This window comes from Athalia rosae, chromosome 6 (assembly GCF_917208135.1).
Source record: "Athalia rosae chromosome 6, iyAthRosa1.1, whole genome shotgun sequence".
NCBI lineage: Eukaryota > Metazoa > Arthropoda > Insecta > Hymenoptera > Athaliidae > Athalia > Athalia rosae.
Genome location: NC_064031.1, coordinates 2,942,424 through 2,970,342, shown reverse-complemented (window position 1 = coordinate 2,970,342; position 27,919 = coordinate 2,942,424). Strand labels below are relative to the sequence as shown.

The following is a 27,919-nucleotide window of genomic DNA, read 5'->3' as shown; positions in this document are numbered from 1 at the left end:
ATACAACATTAAAATTGTATGCAAAGAAATACCCGCGTATTAAATATTATACATAATGGTAATAATATTATGTATATATATACATATTTATAATGTATATATGTAGGTGTATGCTTTGTATAGAATAATGTATAACGTTATTATTAGAGGGAAATAATTTTACAACTTTCAATTAGTGATTATCAAATGTTGCCCAGTGCCTTGTTATTTCTCCTTTGTTTGTTCGGTTTTTTTCTCGTTTGTTAAATTTTTGGATTTTCTTTCAATTCTTAATTAATTCATTGTTTCTTCTTCTATTATTCGCTGCATATACTATATACGCACCTACATTAACAATTCAATATCAATATAATATTACAGCTGCAACGTAGGTAGGTATAAGAAATATCGTTTCAAAAATTTATTCAAGTTTTTCATCTCCCAAGTACTTGTTTAATTTATTTGTTTTTTTTTGTTCAATTTTATAATATCTTACCTGTTCCTCTTTCTACGGCAGGTATATATAATGTATAACTCTGCTTAGGTCGCGACAAGAGTATAATAATCCCTCGCGATTAAAAACCACCATTAAATATGATTTCGTATTACGAAAAAAAAAATTTGCACTGCTGCTGCGTTGTATATCTTGGGGCGATGGTTCGAAATTTGACGGGACTTCGTACGAGGTGACCTGATTCTTTTCCAGTGTACGTTGATTATATTTTTTCCATTTGTTTAATTTGTCTCTTTTATCTCCTTATGAAATTCGTGCCTTAATTAATATATTGTATACCAGAAAGAGAAACATCGCTGATTATAATACAAATGATCTCCTTTTGCAAAAATTTATCGTGTATAGTTGTATAGAATTTGCGACTCTAAATTCCGTTTGCTGTAGTTCATATTATATGTTTAGGATGTATAATATCATATTTTTACATTTAATTTGTATATATATGTGATTTCAAATTGACGCTGGATTTTATTAATTTGATTATTAATTTTCATTGTTTTTTTTATTTTTTTTTAATTGGTTTTTCTTTTTTTCCGTTCAACTTATTCTTCACTCATTCATTCTTAATTTTACTCATATATTATTATTATTATTATCATTATCATTATTAGTATTAATCGTTATTTTTTTATATCATATATTGTACTAATATATGTATATAGTAATTGTCGGTTACAACTTATTAATTCTTGCAGGTTTACGTACGTGCAGCCTAATAAAATTTTTTATATTTTCTTTTTTTTTTTACTTTTCGGTTTATCATTTTTTTTTACTTCGTCGTATATTCCTCCCCGCTCACACGAAGCCCTTTTTGGTTGATGTTTTTTTTTCAATTTTTTTTCAGCGATCCTACGACGTCTAAATTCTATACATTTTACAATTTCAATTAATCAAACAAATCGTGTATCATATAATCAATTCGCAATGTTATCATGTATTCGTGCACTTCAAAAATCAGGGTCATTCAATTGTTATAATCGAAATGAAGAACTTGCATTTGCATTTCCATATCATACACGTCGAACACAATATAAGTACGAAGAAGAAATGAATGAAACGAGGACCTGTGTGAATTTTTCTTTCGTTTTTCGTTCAAATCAAACATCGGGCTCGAAATATATTCGCATTATATGTAAGTAGGTATTACATTATTTATCATTCAAGTATGTTTGTAGGAGATAATAAAATGAATAATATTTTTCTGAGGAGAACGAAATTTTCGAAGAGCAACAATTTTATCGGGATCACAATTTTCGCTCGATCACCAGCTGCACAGATGAATCGGGACAAAAAATTTTTTTTTCTGAAGCTAGGATACCGTTGATAATTATCTGTCGTTCGAATTATTCAGGTATAGAAATATATCGGTGATAATTCGCTTGGGATTATTTCTACTGATTTTTTGTACAATCGTTGAAGCTCTTCGAAAATTTCTTATCTCTGTTAGCTACCCTTTTCACCAATTTACTCTCACCGCTGACGACATCGTCCAATTTTCTCTTCTTCCAAATTTTCTCATCTCCTATCCCGTATTTATCGATGCCAGGACAAAGATGATTTCTTCGAAGGTCGACTGTAAATTTTACCATTTACTTTGCTTGCTGTTCGGCGGTGGCACCCGATGTCGGAGCATCCTGGCGAACCTTGTGACCGCGGAAACTCGCCTGAATTTTTGTCGCAGCCTTGTGCAAATCTGGATCGGTAAGGTCGATACTTTCCAATTCGTTCAGGGCGTCGTTCACCTACAAACAAATAAAATAAAATAAAATAAAATAAAGCGATAAAAAATAAACCCCATCGTATATGTATATATATAAATGTCCATACATATTCAATTTTTATCGACACGGGTATACGAAAATATGTATACGTATAAATATTTTATTTACATACGTAATATAAAATTCACGAGAAACTGTGTATAGATACCCATATTTTTTGCAAATACAGCAGGTAGGTATGTATATTATAAGGCATATATCTTGAAAACTTCTTTCTCTTCTTCATATTATATTCCGCAAATAATTTTGCGAACCTTTCTTCTCGTTTTTGTTTTTTTTTTTTCATCCAACTTTTTACAAGGTTTTCATTACAGCATATGCAAGATGAGAGTTCGAGTCGTATTGATTTTTTCAATTTTTTTCCCTCATCTCGATTTTATACGGGATGCTTGAGAAAAACTTTTCACTGTATAATGCACATTGGAAGGCGTTGCAAATGAGAATTCCGCCCTTCAATAATGTTCGAATATGTATTCTCAAGCGTTCTTTTTCCCCAATATAGAGGTACGTATCGTGTACACGGTCTCTTACAGCTGTAAAATTTTTCATGATTTCGGAACACCTACCCCACCGGTTGTATTTTATAAAATAGTTTTTCATATCGGCTGTACCGCACAGGGTTGGCTATTTTTAGAGCTAATTATAACCAAACGGAGACGGCATAATCATTAACCCGCAAGAAACTCCGCTGGGGGTGCAGCGTCGTCGTCGACTTTTTCGAGGTTGACTGTGTAACGACCCGCACTTAACTTTTGCGACAAGTTCCCTTCCGCCACATCGCTTCTTTTATCCGATACACGCGATGCAGTGTCACCGAAGCTCCGCTACTCGAGGTTTCGAAATTTATGCCAAGTATCAAACGAATTATTCCTATGTAGTGTCCGGGTATCGTGCGCCCGAGGAAACGGAGGGGAAGAGAATAAACCGAGTAAAAAATAGAAAATCGAGAAAGATGAGAAACGAAAAATCTGCAGAGTACGGTAGGCAAATAAAGTGAAATAATATCGCGAGATTGAAAGAACGAGGAAATTTGAATAGATGAATACGTCACCCCGGTATCGTCCCTTCGCCGGTTTTATTTTCGCCAATTTCGTTCTCTTCCCCTCACCTTCGAGAGGGACGGCGCGAGCCAGACGTCGAGCGAATAAGAATCGCCAATTTTTCTCGTCGCGCCGGTCGCGTGTACGATAACCCATGCGACGATCGTGTACGTTAGGCGTCTTCATGTGCAGGTTTTGGAATGGACCTGTGGATAAAAATTGTGCGGTGTCCCCCGCGGGTTTTGGATTCGATGGGAAATAATGAAATCGCGTCACGTTTCGGCGGCGTCGCCCGCAGTTCCTAGATATCACGATTCTCTCGCGTTTTTATTTTGACTTTATTTTATTTTCACATTCCGCCGAATCGATCGGGCATCAGGTGATGCACGAAGTATGAAATATCCAGTCCGTGAAAATAAAGATTATACGAGCGGTACGCCGCGGTTCCGCGAATCTTCCCCTTTTTTGGTCCCCGATGTTAGAGGGTCTTCGAAAACGTTACGGATAACTCTACCTTCTCTCTTTTCTCATTTTTTTTTCTCTTCTGATCCCGGATCTTTTTTTATCCCCGCAATGTAGCTTGAATGGCTGGTAAGGCATTAAAATTCAGACCATGCGGCGCCTCTGCGTCCGAACTCGATTTGTCACGGCTAAATAATTCCAGGATCCATCAAATATAAAGATAAGGCTGAACGAAAATTTATCAGTAAGTATGTGGAAGGGTATGCATATTTTACAGGCACGAGTTAACGCCAATTTTTCGACTCGAAAATAGTTCATTTTTGGCCCGAAAATCGGAAAAATCCAAAAGGGTGCCTCTTGGAATTTTTTCGATTTAGGGGTGAAAAATGAACATTTTTTTTTTCAGAGTTTTCTATGCTATTCTTATGTATTTCGATCTCAGGAATCCGAATCTTAAAGACAAATTGGTCTATCTATAAAATTGATCGAGTTATCGACTTTTCGAAGCAGAAAAATTGAGATATCTCGATGGGAAAAATTCGTAGCTCAATTTGGACAACGGATTCGTGTTCCTGAGGTCAAAATACATAAGAAAAGTGTCATACGATCGATTTTGAAAATACTTTATTTTTGGCCCAAAAATCGAAAAAATCCAAAGGGGTACCCCTTGGAATTTTTTCAATTTTGGGGTAAAAAATCAACTTTTTTTTTAAGCGAGTTTCCTATGCTATTCTTACGTATTTTGATCTCAGGAATCCGAATCTGAAAGCCAAATTGGTCTATCTATAAAATTGATCGAGTTATCGCCAATTGATCGCCCTGAAAAGTGAAAAATCAAGGATATCTCGATGGGGAAAAATTCGTAGATTGACGAAAAAGTCTCTCAACATACGCGTGTAAAATATAATCATGTGAAATCGGAAGAAAATGACGAGATAAAAATTGAAACGACGAATGAAATCAATTCGTAATTGATTTATACTTTTTCGCCTTGTATAAGCATCATACCTATTCATATAAAAATATTTAACCTCCTTTCCGAGCTTCACTTCTTATTTTCGCAGCAAAAGTTCACGTCAGTCGTTTGTCTTTTCTCTGCAAAGAGTACAAAACTGCGAAGTGGTATGTGTGTACCGGGCGTTGCGAACCCACCATGTACCGTACCACAGAAGTATGTACCACATAGAAAGCGCGGGATTAATCTACCCCAAAAGAACTTTACGCTCGAGGTTTTCCCGCAGGCGTTTTCCCAGCATATACACAACCAACCAACGCTCGCTTCATCCCCGTGCCACCTATTCGCTTTCTGATGCACGGATGTTTAACACGAGTCTTACTTCACGTGCGTCTATATAATACGCGTTCTTGTAGTTTTGTCCGTGTTTTTTTTTTTTTTTTTTTTTTTCCATCTCCACTCGCATCTCGCGTGAACAAATTCGTATGGTCTTCGCGTGTATATATTCACGTACGCCGGTCCGCCTACGTAGAAACATAATGCACTCTAATTCGTACTCTACTTATTTTTCAACTCGCATGCAACGCCTATTTCTCTTCATATTCTATTTTTCGTTCTCATTATAACGTGCGCGGGGTCTGAGCGCGGGCCATTTTCTTCTTCTCTCTTCTTCAAAGCCGATTGTGAAATCCATAAAGTGTGGAGTATGTATTTTTGAAACGCTAAATTTGACGAAGATAACATTTCACCTTTGACCTTTCTCATTCTGCCACCCATCGCGCGAGTCTTTCAAAGCTTATCGTATTACGTATAAAGCGACTCGAAATTTGTTCGGTCCTCTTTTTTTCATTCGTCTTCCTCGCGCGCGAGGGTTTTTCGGGCTAAGCCTACCTAATTTTCATTTTCATTCATCTCGTTACTTTTTTTGTTTTTTTTTTCTTCGTTTTTCGTTAAAACAACCCTTCCAGCGCTCTCATACCGTCGCAGCAAAAAGTTTCATATACCGTAATAAACCTAATTCGCTGTATGAGTGAGACGGGGCGCAACACCGCACCTTAAATAGGCACAACGTAAGTTTATTTAGGAATAAGGGATGAAGCGTAAACCCGCAACTTCTCTGTGCCGACATAAGCGCGTAACTGCGAACGCTAGACGCGGTTTATTTATGGTACGTGTGGTTAGCTTTCTCGGAGGATGCATAATTTAATAAGGAATGAACGATGTGCTCGTATTATACACATACGATACGTACATCGAACGTTGGATCCTATTTTTTGCTTTCGCTTTTTGCCCCCATTCGTTTTTTTTTTTTCTTTTGTCTTCGAACAAGTTAGCGCCGCGTCTGTTATAATTACGGAGTGAAAATTCTCTTTGGCGAAAATCTAAATGCGAAATTATCAGAAGGTCCGCCATTAGGGCTCGCGGAGGAGATTCCTCGCCCGTGAATTACCTAGCCCAACAGACCGACGAAATTCACCTTCAAAGGGTATGCGGAGCTCTTAGCAAGTTTCTATGTACATAACGTGGCCGGTGCACACCGCACAAGCCGCGATATAGAACCCGATCGATTGTTTCCCATATAGTTTAGCAGCCCGTTAAATTTTCAGGAGGAGATTAATAATTCCCAATAGTCGAAACGTTAAACCCACCCCACCCACCCACCCACCCCAGGTATTATCTATAGTTGACTCGGTCCCCGCGCGTTTTATGACCGGCTATAACCGTCGGTTGTACAGGTACGGATAAACTGGCGTATGTTCCATGTGTACTTAACCATACACACGTGTATCGCGTGTGTTCGGGGAGAGAAAGAAAATGAATAAAAAAAAAAAAAAATTCAGCCGTCAAAATTGAAGAGGGAAAGCTGCGAGGTTTTTATCCTATTAAATTTCCTCTGATTTTTTACCTACTACCTTCGAATCGAACGTGCCTGCGCCGCCAGAAGGATTATCAGTTTTAATTAGATAATTTAACTACGACCTTTATAGGTTTTCTATATACCAAGACTGTGTAACGGTGCATACGTATAGCGATGCGTCCGCTTTGTCAGCGTATACATTCACCTGTATCCGGTATATTTACCCAATTACCATGTAAACCTGTGCGACTATTAGCTCTCTCTCTTTTTTTTCCCAGCGCGATCTCCCGGCTAATTTGTATTCCCCGATAGTTGAAAGTTTCGAATTTCGGACGGGCGATTTTTTCCGGTGTATAAAATCTCGGTCGACGCTCGGTCTGCGATTGTAAACTCTGTCGAAAGAAAGAAAGAAAGAGAAAGAGGAGAAAAAAAACAAACTAATAATGACAAAAGAGGTTTACTCGGGGGTTCCATGAAGCCAAGGAATGTCGCGCGGTTACCCGACTGACTTACTCGTTGCACCCGCGATCTTTTGAGGTTTTGAATCGCGTGGATGGGATTCTTTTCTTTTCTATTTTTTTTCTTTCTCTTTTCTCTCTTCTAATTTCAACGATAAAGAAATGTAGAACTTCCCTTGCACCGGACGGTGCGGGTGGCGGATGGCGGGTGGCGGGTGGCGGCGGTGCCCCCGCGTAATATCAAAGTTGCTAATAATAGCCCGCGTCGTGCTGAAATTATCGATCCCACGTCGCTGGAACTCACCCTCAAGCCCCGACCACCCCCCCCCCCCCCCCCCCCCCTCCTCCTACTCTCGACGTTCTCTCCCGCCTCTCACCTCACGCCGCCCAACGTCCCGACATTAATTAAACAGGTACCCCGCTGCACGTATAAGGGCACCCGGCTATACGCGCACACACACACGCGTGTATTCATTTTATGTATTTTATTCATTTGCGTTTGTTATACAATACGCGAGATACCTCCGAGTAACGGGCAACTTCCCGTTTCGCTACATCGTCGATATCGTCTCTCCGCGCGCACATACGTGAAACCATACCCCTGTAACGCGCACGAATCCCCCGAGAGAATCGCGTCGGTTCCTGGCCATTTTTTCCCATCATTTTTTTTTTTTTTCCAGCGCCAGCTTTTTTTCTCAAACGCGCCGACAGCGGGGTGAAAAGAATGAAAAGAAAGAAAAAATTAGAAATTCCCCCCCCCATCGTCGATTCCGAAAGCGCAGAAGACCCCTCGCGATGCAACCTAATTTCACCTCACAGATATATATGTGCCAAACGTGGTACACGGGTGAATTTATGCGCTGGTCGTTTTTCGCATAAAACACCGGTTATAAAACTACCCCTTATATTACAGCTGGGCCCACCCACAGCTACCGGCTACTTCGGCACGCGAACAATAAATACGTATACACACTTTGCCGGGCACATAGAGCTGTGTAACGTGTGTACAGATGCATGTGCGCGAATATCGAAGGATCGTGACGGATAAGGATCGAGAACGGGGTGAGACGGTGTGAGCGTCGTCCTTTTCAGAATTTCACCCTTTACAACACCCCGTGTTACTCGTAATTCTCACGACCGCGATTTTAGAGGGCTTACGACGACGCTTCTCGCACCAACGCTATATCCACGCCCGGTTTCAGCCGAGCTTCGAATGCAAAAAAAAAAAAAAACTCAGAGATTCGATTAGCGAATAAAGTCAATAACCAGTTCGTAGGAACGTCGGACAAGCGGTGCGAAAAAATTGTTTACCGATCGTTCGGAGGTACGTGTAATTCGAGAAAAACGACGGTGCGTGAGCATCTCGCGGCAGCGGACTGTAGATATAGGTATATCGATCGGGACCCGTCGTCTTTGAGCTCGAATAGATTCGACGTCAGTCGCGATAATTTCGTACATTTGCACGAATATTTTCTCCCCGCAATAATTTCGCTACGACGATAAAACAACAACGGACCCCGTGTTTTACACGGGCACGAACATCGTACAACGCGCGATAACGATCCACTCTTAAGTTTCACGGGGTGAACGCGTACGATCCGCACAACGATCTCGAAGAGCCTGAGAAAGTCTCGCTTTATGTGTGTACGTACACACATTCTACAACGTGTACGTACAGGTGAAATAAATAAATGTACTAACTACGAGTATAATTATATAGGGGTAAATTATACGCGACGTTGGAAGTAGCGAACGCGGTGAATTTCTGCGCCGCTACCTCCCTAGAGTCGAGAAGCAGAAAACTCCTCGGGGTGGTTTTTCCAGAGGTAAGATGAGGAGCTCTACATATGTACGTTAACCCGTATATACGAGTAGCTTTAAGAAATGCCGGGGGGGCGGCTTTGTTCACCGACTAATAAATAATAATGCAACGTTTTCTTTTTCGATTTTTCTATTTCTTTTTTTGTCTTTTTTGTCTTTTTTACTTCACCTTTATCGTTTTCGTTTTACTCCACACAGCGAAGAAGCGGTATACGGTCATGCGATAATAAAAAGCCCCCTGGTAATATATCGGAATTAGATTATTTTCCGAAAAAAAAAAAAAAAAGAAATGCGTTAATAATTACACCGATATACCCGGTGTACTATTTTCTCGGAGGTACACGCATCGAAGGGGGGTTGCTTTTCCTGTTTCCTTTTTCATTTTTCTTCTTCCTTTTCTTTTTCATCTTTCCACCTGACTCTGCCTCGTTTCCGCAGGTTATATATACTTTCCACGGTGTCTGTATTCTCCGGTTGTCTCTCCGTTATACCGTAAACCGAAGAGTATCTATCTGGATACAAGGTCTGGTAGCGTCGCGACGCCTCGATTCGCGTCTTTTTCGCTATCGAAGAAGAGGCGCGATCATCCGAGCGTGAATTCGTAGATAATGATAACCGGGTGGCGTACACATCTTGGCTCGAATGTTTTTTTTTCCTTTCTTTCTCTCTCTTTCATTTTTACATCGTCCCTCTTTTTTATCCTTTCCGCAGACGAGGAGATTCCGTGTCCTCGGACATTTATTTTCCTTGGGAGGCGAGTTTAGGAAAAAATGGAGAAATCGATGCTCGGGCTACTCGGACGTTTTAAACAATGGCAACGCAAACGATCCCACCGTGTGTGCATCGGATTAAATTTGTTTGTCTCCCGTTCGATAGTCGGAAATGTCGTTGGAATGAATAAGAATCCCTCCATCTTTCTTCATCCGTTTCTCTCGTCGACGATGAGATGACGTTTTGTTCGATTCGTTGTACGGCTCGTACCCTCGCAGCTAGCGGTAGCTTACGTTCTGAATTACGTGGGCGCATATGCACACATGCTCGTTACGTGGACCATAAATACCTACGTAAACCTCCCCGTCCCCAAACCCTTGAAAACCGCGAGAAGACACCACCGGAGTGTGTATAGCTACATTATATACCTTTTCTACACGTGTACTTTATTTGCACACACACACACACACACACCATATCGGCTGAACTAAATCATCGAGCGTACATGAAAGTAGCGCACGTAATGCGACTACTCTCCTTCGCTCGTACCTCCTTCGCGTTTCAATTGATTTTCATACCTACGTTTGTACACAGGGTGATTATTTTATCGATGAGAAAAAAAAATTTAGTCGACGGTTGCAGCGAACGAATCCCCCGTCGATTCTGGTGGGAGTAGGAGAGAGAGAGAGAAAAGAAAAAAAAAAAACAGTAAAAAGGATTGATCGTCTGCCAACCGATACTTGATCAGGCTATTATGTGTAGAAGGAGGCACATCGCACTTATGTACGTACACGTTATGTACATATCCTGCTTCACGGTTCGTGGGAGGATTCGCATCCGCACGTACGTACGTTTTTCTCCCGACGAAGGCTGACGACGCTGATTCGAGTGGCTCTTGTGGGGCGGATAAATTTCTTCGTTGGTTGGGGGGGAGGGGGTGAGATGGGGGTTGGAAGGGAGCGCGAGATACGGTGGGGCGGAGAATGAATTGGAGAAAGGTACGAAGGGGGATGAACGGCAGCTTTTTGTCGACATTGATCCGACACCTTTTCGCCAGCTGCCAAGCGCTAGTCTCAAAGAAGACGGACGACTCCCGACTACACCTATACCTGCCTCTCTTAAAGGATCAAACTATCCGGCTATGTACCTTACGAAATAAGGCTGAGGGGTGGGGGAGTGGGAGGCGATGTTGAAAAATTATTTCCAATCTCGCTTTGTGCAGCTTTTATATACAGCTTGTATATACCCACGTATAAAATGACGTGTATAAAGACCCACAGCTGGAGAGACGGACTGCAAAATCCTAAAAAGCTTTCCTCTAAAATTTGGCGGCTCGTCAAGCTTTTCCTCGGCTATAACAATGTCCTACAAAAGGATTCGCCGTACCGGTCGCTGTCGTCTACGTGTATATATATATATATACGTCTACATACTTTACGTACACTGCGTCTCATACTCTGAAAAGATTTTTTTCGCTCTAAACGCTTCGCGCGTTTTCGCAATTTTCATAAACCCCCTCGTCGACTTTTCTTTTTTTTGTTTTTTTTTTTCTTCAACGAACACAAAGCTACGTCGGACTGAAATTAATGCAATAAAATAAAATGAAATTGGAATGGGAAAGAGAAAATAAAAAAAAAATTTCAAAGAATACAAAGTAAAACTTTCATCGCCAGCGCCAACGGAAAAGTTCATCCCCTGCACTTTAGAATCAGCATTGCGCCCGGTCGTTACAGCTTTTCATATTCCATGTACTAATTCCTCTTTTCTTTACCCTCTTGCTACGAGTTCGTTTTTTCACCTCTTCGTTTCTCTCTCCTAATTGTTTTTTTTTCTTCTCATTTTTTTTTTCCTTTTACCGAATTATTTTCTCTCTTTTTTACGCTCGCGGGAGTGTCTTTGACGGTCCAACAAACAATGGACCGTGAACGTCGAGTGACAATTCAAGCTAATCTGTACGATCCGTTATACGTATAGCAGCCGGCACCGGGTACGCCACTTTCGACTCATCGTTATATGCGCCTACGCGAATATCGTTACCCGAGGGGTAAAAATTTACGCCGTACGTACGCACGCGAAAAAATTGAACAGCTTGTAAAAATTTTTACAACAGAGTAGCGAACTACAACGATGCACTTTTACAATACATAAACGCGCGCGCGCACACACGCCTGTGTACACGGCTGAATTAACCGCGCGTCTGACTAATTGGATTCTGCAGGTGAATTATCGACTACGACTACAGCTACGGTTAACGTTGCCCCGGCTGCTAGACGACTACACCCGAACGCAGTACGTGTAGTAAAATAGATGAGGTGTGCGCACACGGTGGTCCATTTCAATTTGGACGGGCTGCGGACGGCTGGAGAAAAGTATGAGAAATACTAGCCACCTTGCGACGTCTGACGAAGGTGAATTTTCGCAAGTTTCTTCTCCGAATGGGATAGAAAGAAAAATTGACGGAAACTGAGTTATCATTTTTTAGCCCGAGTGAATCGAAACGAAACACCCTGTGTAATTGGAGAATCAGGTTGGGATTTGACGTATCAACGTCATTCCTAATTCGGCCGACGACTCGTCCGTTTCTGTTCAGTTCCGTCGATCAAATACAATATGAAATGCCCTCTATGCGTTGGGGGAGCTTTTCGATGTACGCTGTTCGCGACAGGGTCGTATAATGCATGTCTCGCGCTCTGTCGTTGCTGATTTTATTTTTCACAAGGTAAAACTACACGACGCACGCGAAATCGATACGACATTGGCACGCGATTCCTTCGCCGCTCTTTTCTACCTCCGTTCCGATCAGGCGCCGTTTACACCGCGTACGAAAACACGAGGAAAAGAAAAATGAATTTCAAAGACCGCGGACGAGAACGTCGTTCGGTAGAAAAAAAAAACTTTCACGCGGACGGAGGAAAGTTCGTCCGCGTGAAAGTCGATCGGAACGAAAGGAATCCGAGGAAAACAAATCGGCGATCGAAGGGGGAAATGGAGAGAAAAAAATCCACGCCTCCGTCGCGGTTTTACGCGGCGGCGTACGTTACGACGTTTCGTTCGCTCGACGGGAAATTAATCGGTCCAACGATGATCGATCGTCGAATAAAATAACGAACTGGCGCCCGTGACGATTCGGTGGGCAGCGAACGTGAAGAGCGAAAGAAATTGGAATATCGTTCCGTACCTGCGGTTGTGGAGCCTGATTTCCCCCCAACCCCGCCCCAAATTTTCGGGGCTGTATGGGAGAGAATTTCCGTTATCGCATTATATAATTTTCATCACCGTGGCGGATCAGCGTCGGTCGGTTGCCTTGATTATTAGGTGATAAACGGCGGCGATAAGATACGTCCCATTATCCTAGGATATCCTGGGAGAGAGCCGGTCGTAATCGAGAGTAATCATTGTGAAATCTCTACGGGGCGGAAAGTTACCACTGAATACTAGATGAACGGGGAAATAACTCTCGGGGAGAGAACGTATGTCTCTAACGGGATATTTTTCTCTCTCTCTCTCGGTTCTAGTCTTCTTAATATCCTCGGTGAATCAAAAGATACGAGATGAATCCCACTTCTCTTTTTTCGACAAAGCGGAGTTGATCCTATGCCCTTATCTTCTCGGTAATAAAGTTTCTTGAATTATGAATCGGAATATTATAACGTGTACTTTAATTCCAGCTGTGTACTGTGAAAAGGTCGGATCCTCGATATATTTCGTTGTTCACACTTGCGATGTCGAGATTTTCGAGTCACTCCAACAATTTTTACGACTATTTAACATCCCGACGTAATAACGGGATGGCACGTACCTCGTGATTCGGGATTACCTATTACCGTAATTACACCATATTCTCAAATGTTACGATCCATTAACCTCGAGCCACTCAATGGGGACGTAAATTCTTCTTCTTCCAGCGGAATTCGACAAGTTCTCGAATCGATCGTTTCATCTTTCTTTATCGTACACGTCCAAATTATTCCTTCGATAATCTGCATGAGAAAAAAAAAAAATGAAGCGTCACGATCGGCCGGTTGCCGCTGGAAAAAAAACCCTGCTTCCGGATCATATTTCTTTTCCATGTGTCCTTTTTTTTTCTTTCTCCTTCTTCCACCCTCGATATAGTGCAAGTTTTCCATCGAACCCGACCCCGTAACCCCGGGAACTGCATTATACGTAATAAAATTCACCTTTTTTGCATAATAATCGAGGAAGGAATGTGTATAAGGTGAGCGCGATGTGGATGTATACCGAACATTATGCACCCCAATAAAGAGAGGACTTCGGACGCCACGTAGCCCCATCGAATCGAACGATGGAGAAATTCGGATAGATTTATTCATTCCGTTGGCAACACACACGTGACATAATGGGACAAGAAGCTGTACAGCGAACGGAGAATTATATTTACTGCAGCGAATGGTGCGCCCCATCAACCACCGCAGGTTCGAGGCACGTCTTGCGGGTTATTATCAAGAGTCCTTAATTTAATAGTCCAGGAGTCGTTGATATCGGACCCTCAGACCTCATTGCCAAAATCGCTCGGTGGCAGCCGGTGCGCGGAATGTTACTCGAATTCATATTTTTTCGAGTAATTCGTGCGTAGGTATGAGCGAAAGAAAATTTTCGCAAAGTCAAAAATGAATCGAACAAACGGAATTTCGGAAAATTGGACGCCAAGTCAACTTGCGAATATTTTCCAGCCCAGGGAAACCGTATGAAAATTCCTCTCAGAGGGTTCGCAGGAATTTCGTCGGTGACCCACTTGCGCGATATGGCGATATATTATAAAAAAAAAAAACAGGTTTCATCTTTTTTTTTTCTTCTTCAACCCTCGTAAAATAAATTCAGCTAAATACCCGCAGGATTTTGTGCGTAGTGTGTACGGGTTTTAATACCGTACCGAATTTCTTTTTTTCTTTTTTTCATTTTTTTGCGGCGTAATTTCACATCAAGTTCGCAAGAGCGACGACGTTGATATTGCAATTCGTAATCTACTCGGACGGTAATATTACCGCCATTTTTTTACTCACCTTTTGGTCGAGTTTTTCTACGAGCTCCTCCAACGGTTTAGTAACCGCCGAAGCGGCTTGTTCCTTCCTCGACATATGACCGCGGAAGGATGCCTGAATTTTTGTTGCCGCATTGCAGAGCTCTGCGAAAAGAAAAATTACAATTTTTACTCCACACGAATATCGTAGTCGTTCGAATTCCTTGCGCTTGTCAGTAAGCCTGCAGTGATCCGTGGAGTGCGCGTTGATATTTGAGGAATTCGATCCCTCTCTGAAAAAATTAATTTCCCAACATAAACTGCGAAATGTTGAAGAATCAACGGATTCCGGTGTACGCTCTCATCTCACCGGAAACGGAAGAAGAGTGTAGTCGTGGTTTTTCGGACGATCTCGGCACGCGTGCTTCGCGAAACGATTTTTCTTAGTTTCCCCAAAAAGAGGGAATAAAAAGAACGATGGAAAAAAAATAGAAAAAAAAACAAAAAAACACGTCAAGAAACGGGGAAATAAAGGGCGACATTCGGGGTACTCACCCTTATCGTCGGCGCGGAACTCCTCGAGCAGCTGCTCCTGGGTCGGTTCCGCGTCAGTCTCGGTTTCCGGCTGCCTCGACGCGCTGTCCGGCTCTTTCATACTCTTCCTTGCGTGATGCCCTCGAAACGCCGCTTGTATCCTCGTGGCAGCCTCGTCCTTGTCCTTCTCACTTTCGTTCTCTTTGGCTCCTTCTTTGCTGGATTCTTCGGTTGATTTCGCGGTGGCGGTCACTTCTTCCCCGTTAGCGGAATTATCGCTCTTGTCCTTATCCGAAGAAGCTGACTTACGGATATCTGAAAAAACACAGAAAAAAAAAATCGTATAAACGAAAAACGAAGAAGAAGGAGTGACTAGAATATTTTGCAAGCCTCGTTTTTCCGATCGAATTCACAGTCGCTATAGAACCGCGGCGCTAGTCCCACGAGATTACTGTACTCCGTAACGGCGTATACGAATAATATATATTTATCTTACTCAACGATTCAATCTCGTTAGTAGAATTGCCCGGCGGTAAAGTCCATCGTTCAAATTCGCGGTTTCCGGATGCTCACCGTCTCGTTCGCGAGGTCTTTATACTTCACGTATTTTGTGATTAGCGGGGATGAATCTAGTTGGCGATTCGTAGCGGGGGTTTTGTTATAAATTTTCTCAACGACGGGACAAGCCTGCGATCTCCGAGTATCATCTCGGTGTAACGATACGTCCGAAAAAGAGAAGAAGATCCGAGCTAAGGGTCGGTAAACAGGAAATAAACTAGAGTAAGAAAAAAGACATTACGTACGAAAGCCGATAGGGGCGGAAAATGGATGGTTCCGTTGACATCGGATCTTTCGATTTCGCTATCTTTTCGCTCCCCTCGAATCCCCAAAATTCAGTAGCGTGTACGTCGCTTTCGCGATTGCATAGAAAGCGACGGCCATTCGTTACGACGTGGGTTATTGTTCGCCGTACGCAACCGACGTCCAACTAACAAGTAGGAAATTTGTGTCTGAATTTTCCAACGACATCCGTACAAAGGAGACTATCGCGTGTATCTGCCTGAAACAGGGGTGCGGAATGAGAAACGTCAACGATCTACGCGCCAGCGAAACACCAAAGATTTTCAGATTACGTCGACACCCGTTATACCGATTTTATTCATTTTTCGCATCTTCGAAAATCGAAGGGTACCGATCGTTTTAACCCTCGTTGAAATTAATTGGTACGTCGTCGGAACGGGGTGATAAAAGTTCGGAAAAGGAGAACGAAAATAAGTAGCGCGCGACGGAGCTGAGCCAGCACTCGGTTCTCGGTCGAACAAACACCCGAGGAGAGATTATCCCCATGAAACAAGGGGTTGCTTTCTACCGCTTCTGCTGCTGCTGCTGCTGCTGCTGCTGCTGCTTGCAAAATTTATACGAAACTTCCAGATTATAAACGGCGAATTTTTTAATATACTCCATCGCTCTCGACTTTACGATTATTATTATCATTCGGGGTCAAAAATCACCGGCTACCCGAACCTCCGAGACTTTTTTTTCTCAACGATTCAACGACACACCCCCCCCCCCCCCCCCCCCGCAGTTTAATCGCGCAAATGTATCGCGTCGACCCCCGTCGCCTCCGCCACGGTATCGGGAATAACGCGTCCGCGCGATTGAAAATTGGAACAAAGAAAAAAAAAAAAAAAAAAAAAACAGGGAGAAAAAAAAACGTCGCGCACTTTGTAGGGGATCGATCGATTTTCGGGGTGGTTGAAACGAAAAGTGATCGACGAGGGAGAGGAGGAAGCGGAGGGGGGTGGGGAGGGGGTTGTAATTAATCCGGGGAATTTGTGGAATACTTGCTTTTTCAGCGCTCGCAGGGTTCGGTCTTCGGGTCCCTCGACTGGTCGGCGTGGGGGTCAGCTGTAGGGTACGAGGACGCGGCGAAGCTATACGTGTTCCTTCCTATCGATCGTTTCGAGCCGTCAGTCGTAGAGAAACTTGCAAAGTTTATTCGAACGAGTGTCTATTGACTCGGGTAACTTTGTCCAGGTTAAAAATTTATCAAGCGATGCGAGGGGGGCGCGCGCGCGACGCCGACGACGACATGAGATATATTCCGAAGGAAGGAGAAAGAGAAAAGGGGAACGTCTAGGCTGTCGAATTCAAGTTTTCGTAATTTTCGTCGCGAACTTCATTCGCGACTAAGTAAGACATTCCGAAGCGTGACGGAGCGAGTAGAAAAGCACGCGACGAACGCGAAACTTTCACCCACCCAAGGTATTTTCGACGAGGTATTTTTAAGGGTGAGGCGATGGCTACGTTAAACGTCACCGCGACTTGACGCGTTTTTGATACACGTTTTCGGGAGTTTAATAGCGACGCGCTCCGAAGCTTGGACGACGGGTCGTTAATCTTATCAACAAAGAGGTCTGGCAAAGAGGTAGAGTAATGTAAACACACACGTATATACAAACACACACGCGCGGTACGTACGAGTAAACGCGTCTATACGCTGCACCTACGTGTGGACACAGTATTAGGGGTTGCTTCTGCGAGACCCTATGTATACATAGGTGGCATAATGTACCCATGGGGGTAGCCGTTTACATCAGCGCGTTATTCTATAACCCGAAATTTCAATGGGAGGCAAATTAATGACCTGTTTTTTCCTCCCCCCGGTAGATGTACCGTGTAAAACTGTACGGGGCCACGAGTCGCGTGCGTTAGAGCGGAGAAAAAGTGAAGAAAAAAAAAAAAAATTTCCGCCCGGGAGAGACGTGAAGGGGTGGATTTTCGGAACGCTCTCTTGTTAACGTCGTTCTCATCTGTGTTGTACAAACGGTTAGATTAACTCGAATAAGATATCGGTCCCTCGCCGTACTGGAAATCGTGTATCTTCTTTTTCGTTTGCTCGGCAATTTACGGCGCGCCGTGTATCGCAGCGCGTTATTTCGAACGAGCGCCGTACAGCTGCTGGTACGCTGTTTTTTTTTTTTTTTTTTTTTATCAGGTTCACAGCGAACGGATCGTTGGAATTTAATCAGATCGGGGGGCAGATGCGCGTAAAGGTAGACAAGATTCGTCCGGTGAACGGGGATTCCAATTTTCGCAGGTACTCTCAACTGCTTCTGTAGCTGGGTAAGCGCGTTCGCGAATTCGAAAGTAGCGAGCTACGATATCGTTCGACGTCAACGTCACTTCGGAAAGCTTTTCGCCGCGGAGGCGGACTCGAAGAAAATCACCGCGAAACGTTGTTCGGCAAAAGGGGGGAATCGGTGGAGATGTGATATTTTTACATTAGATAACGGATAATCGCGGGGGGGTTAAAACCTGCATCGGTGCCGTATACGATGATCCGATTAACGGTAAACGTAGCGGACGTTAATCCCATCGGACGAACGTTTACGACGATAGATATATATATATGTTTCCGCCCTGTGTGTTCGGTAATCTCTTCAACGTCACTTTTTCCGAGACAAAAACGCTCGATTGACGAGCGACGATTCGTTCGAAATTTTGAAAAAAAAATTCCTCAACGCGACGACGACGACGACGACGATGATAATTCGTCGCCCTCGTATCCGCCGCTAGGTTGACCACGGTCGTGTTCGAGTACCCGTTACACGTCCTTTCGGACGTATATGGTCGTCCTCAATTCCGTCGGAGTTCCAAGGAGGGGGGGTGGTAGCAGACCGCGTCCGCGGTATACATACTCGTACCGGGTAAAATTCTTGGGGTTGAGGGAGAGGTAATTTGACGCGAGCTGAGTGCCCGATAAGTTATCTATATGGAACACGTCGATTCCGTTACGGTCAATAACCGTCGTGACTTTGATCATTTCTTCTACGATACGGAGGAAAAACCGATGAGGGGTAATAAAAGACACCCCTGGCTCTTTTTCTCCTCTTGCCCCCGTACACGCCTACGAGATTTTCGTATTGTTTCAGCGGCGCAAAGAATGTCACATCCGTTCGTACGTCGACGAGGGTTTCCTGGGCGCGGTATTTGTCCAAGAGATTTATTCCGACGTTACGAAAATACTCCGCGGAACACCCCTGGAATTTCAGGGACACGTATAATAATTCACGTTGAGTAATGCAATCAGCTGAACAAACGCGAGACTCCCCATCCCCCCCCCCCCCCACCCCCCGAGTTTCCCCGGTTTTTTATTCAGTTTTCTTCTTCATTTTTTTTTTTTTTTCTATTTATTTTTCCCAAGTACCGGTGAAAAATCGATGCGCAACCGTGCGGCGGTTTTCATTCCTCTTGTTCAGCTCTATTTTTTTTTTTTTTTTTTTTTTTCTCCTTCTATTTTGCACGACCGCACATTTTGCGATAATCACGTTGGTAATGCACACTCGCTCGCTAGATAGGAGGGATGTGCGAATGCATTATAATGGAAATTTTCGATTCCCGCGAGGGAGGGTTAAAAAATTCTATTCATCTCCGCGCGTACGACACTTCCGGCAGAGTCGAGTGCACGGTATAGAGGGTATATTTTTGCATTTTAGAATCGGTGGGAGAGGTGCACAGCCGCCGTCAGTACAAGTACGGATGGGACGGAAAAAAAAAAATTAAAAAACGCGCGACGCTCGTCGGTGATTGATGGGGCACCGTCGATCGATCGAGCTGACGATGATATTGAAAAAAAACTGAAAATTCCCTTTCAGCGACAATTTCACCCTCCCGGATAATACACCGTACCTCGTCGTATACCTCTGGATCCTCCCCCCGGGTCGGAATTCGAATTCCTTATTCCAGTTTCACGTTTACTTTTTCCTCGCATAATATTTGGTATTTATATTACGAGGACCCGATCGCGTACTCCGATCGACTACGCCGCTACGACCCTCCGCATAATATTTGTCGACCCTCGCAACATCAAATATTTCCCCCCCTCATCCCCCTGCGGAGGAGACGGTTGCATTATTTCTCTTCCATCTTGTTTCGTTCGTTCTTTTTTTTTATTTTTTTTTCTTTCTTTCTTCGCGTTGAGAGGAAATTTCATCGACTGGGAAACTTTCGCAAAACAAGGGACGTCCGACGAATGTAGAATGTAATCTCCGAACGAAAACGTGCCGAAGCAAAACCCGCGATGAGCAGAACAAAAGGGACGGAATAGAGAAAATTAGAACAACGGAACCGCTCCCCTCGAGTAAATCGTTCGTTTGAATATCTCGCCGTTAGTCGTATCGATTGATGGGATCGATCGGTCGACGATCGTTCGCAGTTTGAAATATCCGTATTATCAATTCTTGCGAAATCGTCGCATCGGCGAGATGCGTTATATCCTTACGGTACGTTACGCGCACAAATTAGTTACTTTAGGTGAGAAGATCCGTTCGGGACCCTCGCAATTCATGGGTGTATTCTCAGACTCACCTTGCGAGGTTTCGTTGTACCCGATGAAGGTTCTCCTGCGCGACTGATCGTCCGCAGCGACGCCTCCCACTTTTATACCTCCTCCCACTACTTACCGGCAAACCCTACGAACCCGCGAGGTGCGCGCAACCCAAGATTTCAGCCCCTACAGCGATCCACCGACATCCAACCCCGTCCGCGAGGGTGTCTCTGACGCGCGGCCCGGCGACCGCCGAGCTTTTCGCCTCGGACCGATTTTCTTCCAGAGGCGCGCAACGTCTCTGTCGTATTTACCGCTTACCCTAACGTCTGACTAAAAATAAAAAGTACACGCACTCCTGTGCCAGCAAAAATATTGAGAATATTTTCCAAACCTCACCGACCCCCCGAATGCGATTTGCAGGACTGAAAAGTGCAAACTGCGTTATTCCGAGAGGTCGAGACTTTGATCGCGAGTGCGCGCGCGGTTGAGGTGAACGAAAACGTACGCTCCACGTCGAAGGATGGAAGAAAAAAAAACAAAGGGTTCGTATTTTTTCTTTTTACGAGAAATGAGGGAATAAGTACCGAGGGGGAATGAGATAGGAGAACGGCGTGGTCTGAAGCGGTGACATTTACAGCCACTGACGGCGGATGGTCCGACGTAGGTATACGTTACATCGTACATTATATGTACACATATAAGCGGAGTAGAGTATCAAGATGAATTATCGGGCGTCGTTTCGCTGCCAGGGAATTTCTACGAGGGTACCCGTCACCCGTCATGCATAGTGTATATCGCGGGGGGACGTTCCGCCGCCGGACAAGGAGAATCGTAAAACGTCGCCCGGTTTCATCCGCTGACGGATCAAATTTTACATTCACACGAGATACGTCCAGCCGTTCAAACTTTCGTGTCATCCGAAACAAAAAAAATTTTTTCTCCACGATCAACGTCGAGGAATAATCAGAAGTGACGAGGAGAGCGATGAAAAAAAAGTCAGGTGTCGTCGTTCATCGATTCATCAATCCGGACGTCGATCCGGAAATTTGTCATCTACCAAAAATCCGTTCGCGGTATGCACATGACCGCAACTCAAGTTGAGTCGGATATAAAAATTTCTCGTCGACGAAACGCTCGGTTGGCAGGATTTCAATGAAAAGCTCACACCCTGTAAGGGTAAAATCTCGTTACCGTCCGCGAAGCTTTAGGGATCTGATAACAGAGACGGTAATTCCCGCTCGCTTTTTTACCGGCGAAGATGAGCTTTCGCGAAAGCTTTTTACCCACCCGACATCCGCCGAGCTTTGAGTACGCAATTTTTGACGTACCGTCCGTCGAGCCTCCCAGGATTTATACGATCCAGGATCGTCTCGTTTTCCCTCGATTGAAAAAACCCTTCACGTTCGATTCGGTGCACCGTCGTGAAAACGCGAGATAGAAAAAAAAACGTCGTGGATCAAACAAAATAAAAAAGAAAAAAAAAAGTTGAAAAAGCTTACGGATGGGAGAGGGTGAAAAAATTTTCTTGGAACGCGTACAGCTTTCGCAGTTGGTGCAGCGCGTACCAGCGAGCCATTACAATATACGTACGTACGTACCTACCTACCCCCCCCCGTATCTTATTCACCTAGACAGAGGTTTGGCGAGCTTACAGAACACCCTCCTAGCTTCTGTCTGACGATGGCGAACCCCGTGGCCCGTGCAGAAGCCAACCAGATCAATAAGCGAATAACCGGCGAGAGAACGGCGAGTCTCGTTTGGCTCTCGTTTCTTTCTCTCAATGGGAACGTCGAAGGGGTGGAGGACATCGGGGTGGCGTGAGTCCCGGTGGCAAAGACGACGACATTCTTATGACGAGAAGAAACACGGACTGAATGGGGAAAAAATGGATTTCGGGGCCAGAAGCGACTTCGGTGTATTTCCCAACGTATAACTCTCGCCGTACCGATATCCAGGGGTTGGTCCCTCCTCGCCGTCGATAGGGGAGAATTTTCAGAATGTGCGGCGTTTCGGACGGTCTGATTCACCCCGGGGCGATGGGGTGCTGGATAATTCGGATCTTGAGGGGATTTCGCGGCGAGGAATACGCCGAAATTGAAAAAGAACCAAACTACGCGTCGCTCGTCTTCTCATTTCCTTTGCGAGAAATGAGAATACCGGACGAAGAAGCTCGCGCCGCTGGTATTGGACGAAGAAAGAAAGATAGAAAAAAAAAAAAAAAAGAATCACTTGGCCCGGAATACGTGGCAAACTTTTATTTTTCCATTCGTCGAAGGAAATTATTGCAACTGCAAGATATCGCGTTCGCTTCGCCCGAGAAATTCGGACAACGGAATGCACCGTATTACGTACGTACGTAACTACGGGACGGAAGTTGAACGCCAAGTTCTAATCCGCGATTAATTCCACTCGATTAATTTCGAGGTGAGCTCCGAAACGGGATATCAAGGAACGTCGCGAATCAAGGGGCGGTATAATTCCCGCGAATATAAAAGTTGACGTTAAACGGATTGTCTCTATCCGACCCCGTTCATTTTTTTCATCCGCAGTTGCGCTCGCGGGTGGTTTTTTTTGCCGAATTTCCTTTTTTCGTCCGGATGGAGAGAAAAAATTGGGCGCGATTCATTCGACGGGCGCATAATTACCGAGGGTCGAGGTAGTTTCCGAACTTTCTAGCGTCTCGCACGCGCATCCGACGTCCGACTTTCGACGTACCCCGTCAACGACCGTACCATCCGTCAAACAATCTGCCAAAGTACATAACTCTTCACCGTATTCAGCGAATTCATTTACTCGACGACGACTCGCCTGGTATACGTACGTACGTACGTACGCCAGGCTCGGAAACTAATCTTATGATAATACCCGGCCGCCCGCACGAATCGCATAACAAAGGACTTCTATTATACGTGTATACGAAATACGTGTACGTAGAGCGGGCATATTAATTCGTCGAGTTTCGGGGCGGGCAGCTCGGGAAAAGGGGGAGGTATCCCTCGGGATCTGTTTTAAAAGTTTAATTAGTCGGAATGCAGATTATTCGACTCGTGTAATTTTCATGACATGTACGAGGTGGGTAGGTAGGTAGGTAGGTACGTCTTTCAATTTCTCTGACAACCTCATAGGAGGGACACGCGATGTTTGAAACTGTTCGATTTCCTACTTCGATTTTCCACGCTCGCTCGTTTCTCGCGAATCAAACATCAATCAAGACCCCTCCCAAAAAAACACACCGGATCTATTTCCGGCTGGAAAAATTCCATCCCCCCCCCCCCCCCCCCCCCCCCGTAGGTGACGCGATCGTTACGAAGACAACCGAAACTCGCGAAGAGGGCGGGGGAATGTTTTATACGCGATCCTGGGCAGGACTTTATCCGCACGCATTCGTACGCGAAAGGATCGGTAACTTCTGACCCGAAAGTAGCGAACTCCGAGCGAAACTTATCGCGATTTCGTAGAACCAACGAGCGGGGAAGTTGGAAAAAATCGATAATATCCGCGGTTCTCGATAGGATACACCGTAGGCAAACTTAATCGTGTGCACTCGTTTGTCCTACAGGCGGTACAGGGAATAGATATATTTACACACACTTAAATCGTATCATTATGCTGTCCACATACCGTATGTACAGCGGCAGTTACACAGTCTGCACTCCTCTACACGCGGTTAGTTGGCTATCGATTTTTACTCCATCAGGATATCGTTGGATTAAAGCTCGGAGTTAACCCAGTATGCGATATAAATTATAAAACGAGGTATCACCGCGCGCCTTGAATCGCTTCAGTGATTTACCCCGTCGATATTATTATTATTTTTTTTTTCCCCCACGACAATAAGCTACGAATATTGCAGTAGTTGAAAAATCATACTCCACGCGAAACTCTCTCATCTCGTTATATCCGTTCCGACGGCGGTTTTCCCCGGAAACAATGGAGTTATTCGATTAGGGTGTATAAATTCGCTTTCTTTTCCCCCGTTTCTATTATTCCCTCGGGTCCCTCCTCCCCCTTCCCCCATCGACGCTGCACGGGGGTGTTACGGGTTATGATTCTTTGGGCGGAAAACTACCAAAAGTCTCGAGAAAACACCCCGTCCGAAATATTTATGCCCGTAAAATATACATACAGGCGGTACGCGTATCGTACGAACGCCCGGTCTGTTGCAGACGCCAGTGTACAACGGTAGCCGTAGCAACCCTAGCGAATACACGTCTGCAGCATTAACGTTCCGCGATGACGAGCTCAAAAATTGAAATTAAACTGTACGCGCTACGGAATTCGTCCTCGCCGAATAGGTGTACAGGTACCACCCGCAGGGGGTGGTTGGGCTTTTCGTCCGTCCGAAGTCGACGTTGATATTATTACCGGGTTATATACGTTCGAAATAACATTTATGTAAAACGGTAGACGGTACGCCTATCGGTCGAAAGCCGAGAGAGATCCGCGTCTTTGACTACCGTTTCGCCATTCGAAAAGGTAGAGTAGGTCGCTACCGCTCGGCACGCGAACTAACAAATTACACGTGCGTTGCACGACGAACTTGTACACGTACTTATCGATATGTACGTAGTATACGTACAGAGCTAACGCGAAATAGGTATACGAAAAATTATACATTCGCGTTCGTACGTCACGACGAATAAAAAAAAAAAACTCTGAAAATAATTTTACGATCATGTTTTAGTTTCTGCGAAATGTCCGTTGTAAAAATGCGATAAGACTTTACACCCGATTGTGCCTACGGAGTCGTGTTTTCGTTTCGTCGGCGTTACGGTTTAGGTGCGGGGTATGTAGGTACAGCGCGAGTGTATGATAAGTAAGTTCGGCGACCTGTTCCTTAGAAAATCGATCCCGTTATCGCAACTCCTCTTTCGCGCTTTCCCTCTCGTCCGTCTTTTCCCGGTTATCCTTTTCCGCCGTTCTCTACGGCCGTGCGGGTCTCGCGCTTTTCCACCCCCCCCGTTTTCCCTCCCCCCCCCCCCCGCGAATACGGGGGGTGGCCATAACTCGGACCGACGAGCGTCCCGGAAAAGCAACACCGACGACGAACGGTCGCCGGGCTGTTGGGGGATTCTCGTTTATTCCTACGCGACGAGATTCGGAGTCCGTCGAAAACGGGGGAAAAATAGGAGTGGAGTCGATACGAATGAAATAAGAGAGAACGAGGGGTAAGTAATCGTCGGTGTCCCGAATTTCCTGAATTTCCCGCACATGCGATTATGGGATAGGAGAGCGGGTGATTCGGATCCTCGGTCGTAAGGGTTGTTGAGTATCGATACAACGCGTAACAACGCGTGTCGCGTTAAAAATTGTTCGTCGACGTGCGACGCTCGAACGTTCCGCTTAAAATACGACATTTGCACCCCTTCGATTCGAGGAGGTGATCGATTTTTGAACGCGAACGGGCGCAACAGCGTGCCCCGTTGAGAAAAAGAACAAAAAAAAAAAACTGCCGTTTCTCACGTAAGCCAACGTTTATTAAACACACCCAGTTTTTCCGTGCTCGTTCAGCTCCGCGAAATAAAACTATACATACGTATACATATATATCTGGATATAAAAATTCCCTACGAGTGGCGAATCGAGCGGAATTAAACAGGACGTTCTATAGCCCCGGGTATATATCGCGAGGATATACGTATACATACGTACAAGGCTGGAGGACTGCTCGTAAGTTCGCGAGTGCATTTCACGTCCTTGCGTGACCTTACACGACCTTTCGCGTTAACGGCACGCGACGCCCGGCGTCAAACAACTAGCCCCATTCGACGGAATTATGGCATATGAAAAGTGCTCTCGTTGATCCAATTCGGTGACTATAGGGTGTGAGTGAAACCGGGGGATAACAAAAAAAATAAGAAAGCTCAAAGGAACATCGGACATACGATATTTATAAAGGGTAGTTTATCTCACCGCCATTTTTCGAGTCTTCTTTTGCCTCCTCAGCCGCCGGTTGAACGCTTTCCTTGCTCGTGTTACACCCCATCTCGGTGATCTCGTTATTCTTATGGAATTAATTGAGTGTGAACAAATATCTTTAGTATTTTATTTATATAGGAACAAATTTTTCCCTTTCCTCGATCGGCGCAACACTCGTATATCGGGAAATATATTATTGTTATTACGAGCACGTGTTTTTTTAATTTTATCCCAAGGAATATATGTACCGTTTATTTTATTGTATTTCTAATTTTACCCGTGTATTACAGTCGTCCGGCATCTACAGGTTGTCTTCTGGTTACACCGTAACCACAAATTTTTTCACTCCGACTCGACGCGGATCTTTTTTTTTGTTTCTGCTACGAAAATATTATCGTTCGATCGATTCAAATCGGATACCGGACGTGAAGCGTTGGGATTTTCAAAAAATATTTCAGAAGTATTTACTATAATATCAATGGTTATAATATATTAATAGGTTTTTGTATTTTTTTTTTACCTGAGAACAGGGACGCTTGCGGTGATTTTTTTTTTTTTTTTTAATTTTTCTTTACTCTTACACACTTATATTACTGTAAATTGGTCGTCAAAATTCGATCCCCGTTAAGCTGCACTTAATATCGCTTATAAAGTTAATTTACCCGATAAAAGTCGGCCTAACAAAAGAACCACTTGTGATTAATCGTTTTCTATCGGCGTTTTGATTACACGACGAAATAATCAAAGAGCGAATATTAATTCCAAAACGCTTCGTGCCTTTGATTGTATATTTTTGTTTTTTGTTTTGGGATTACAATATCGTTTGCAGTACGTCGGAAACGATGGAAATTTTTCTCCTCTCTTTTGTCCTCCGAACGTCCACCGGTGTACGGTTAGCTTGAGTAATATTTTTTTCTTGGGGATGAAAATTAACGGTGTTAAAAATCGGTCGTCCGTATTTTATTTATTTTCAATTTTTGTTTCAATTTCGAAGGTAGACGAACATAAAATCAACGGGTGAATATAATTATTTGTATGGGATGGACATGCGGAAAACTTAGTTCCCGTCGACGTCGCGGGGCGTACTGACGACCCTGCCCTTGCGTCGCGACGGCGTGCGTCGATATATACCCCGTAACGTAGCCAGAAACGTCGACGCGACGACACTTGAGTCGGTTGTTCTCGGTCGAACCATGACTCGAATAAAACGGATCGAATCGAAACGCGCGTTTTCGGCAACCCTTGAACAACCACCACCACCTACCATGCTATACGCGTACATTCCGCGAGCACTGCGTTTTGCAGACCTCTGTGAAATCGGGCTACCTTTTTTGCTCGAACTTTTTTTATCCTTTCGAGAGAACGTTCTTTGAAGGTGGCTCGTAGATTTCGAATTAGGATCTAAAATTACGCCGATAACGTCAACTAATCAGCGATACCGGGTTGAAACGGTACGGTACCCTATTAAATTTTGCTGCTAGGTATATCAAGTTCAATTTGCGAAGGTCGCCGAAAGCTCGACGAAACTCGTTATCCCTCGAGAGATCTTTATTGTTGGACGCACAAATTATGCTTGG

The 27,919-nt window shown here is 44.1% G+C and overlaps 1 protein-coding gene across 1 annotated transcript; it reads right to left on the bottom strand.

Annotated features, from left to right (window-relative positions):
- Positions 1–294: 294 nt before the first annotated feature.
- Positions 295–27,428, bottom strand: LOC105688693 (neuromodulin). Its single transcript, XM_048657217.1, has 4 exons — positions 26,337–27,428; positions 15,113–15,406; positions 14,601–14,722; positions 295–2,235 (listed from the first exon to the last, which is right to left on the bottom strand). The coding sequence occupies exons 1-4, from the start codon at positions 26,407–26,409 to the stop codon at positions 2,083–2,085; spliced, it is 642 nt and encodes a 213-aa protein (XP_048513174.1). The 5' UTR covers positions 26,410–27,428; the 3' UTR covers positions 295–2,082.
- Between the last annotated feature and the right edge of the window lie 491 nt (positions 27,429–27,919).

Coding starts and splice junctions, on each gene's coding strand:
- LOC105688693 (XM_048657217.1), bottom strand. CDS start 26,409: ATGGGGTGTAACACGAGCAAGGAAAGCGTTCAACCGGCGGCTGAGGAG. Junction 15,407..26,336: donor AGAAGACTCGAAAAATGGCG/GTGAGATAAACT, acceptor GTGTTTTTTCAG/ATATCCGTAAGTCAGCTTCT. Junction 2,236..14,600: donor TAGAAAAACTCGACCAAAAG/GTGAGTAAAAAA, acceptor ATTTGTTTGTAG/GTGAACGACGCCCTGAACGA.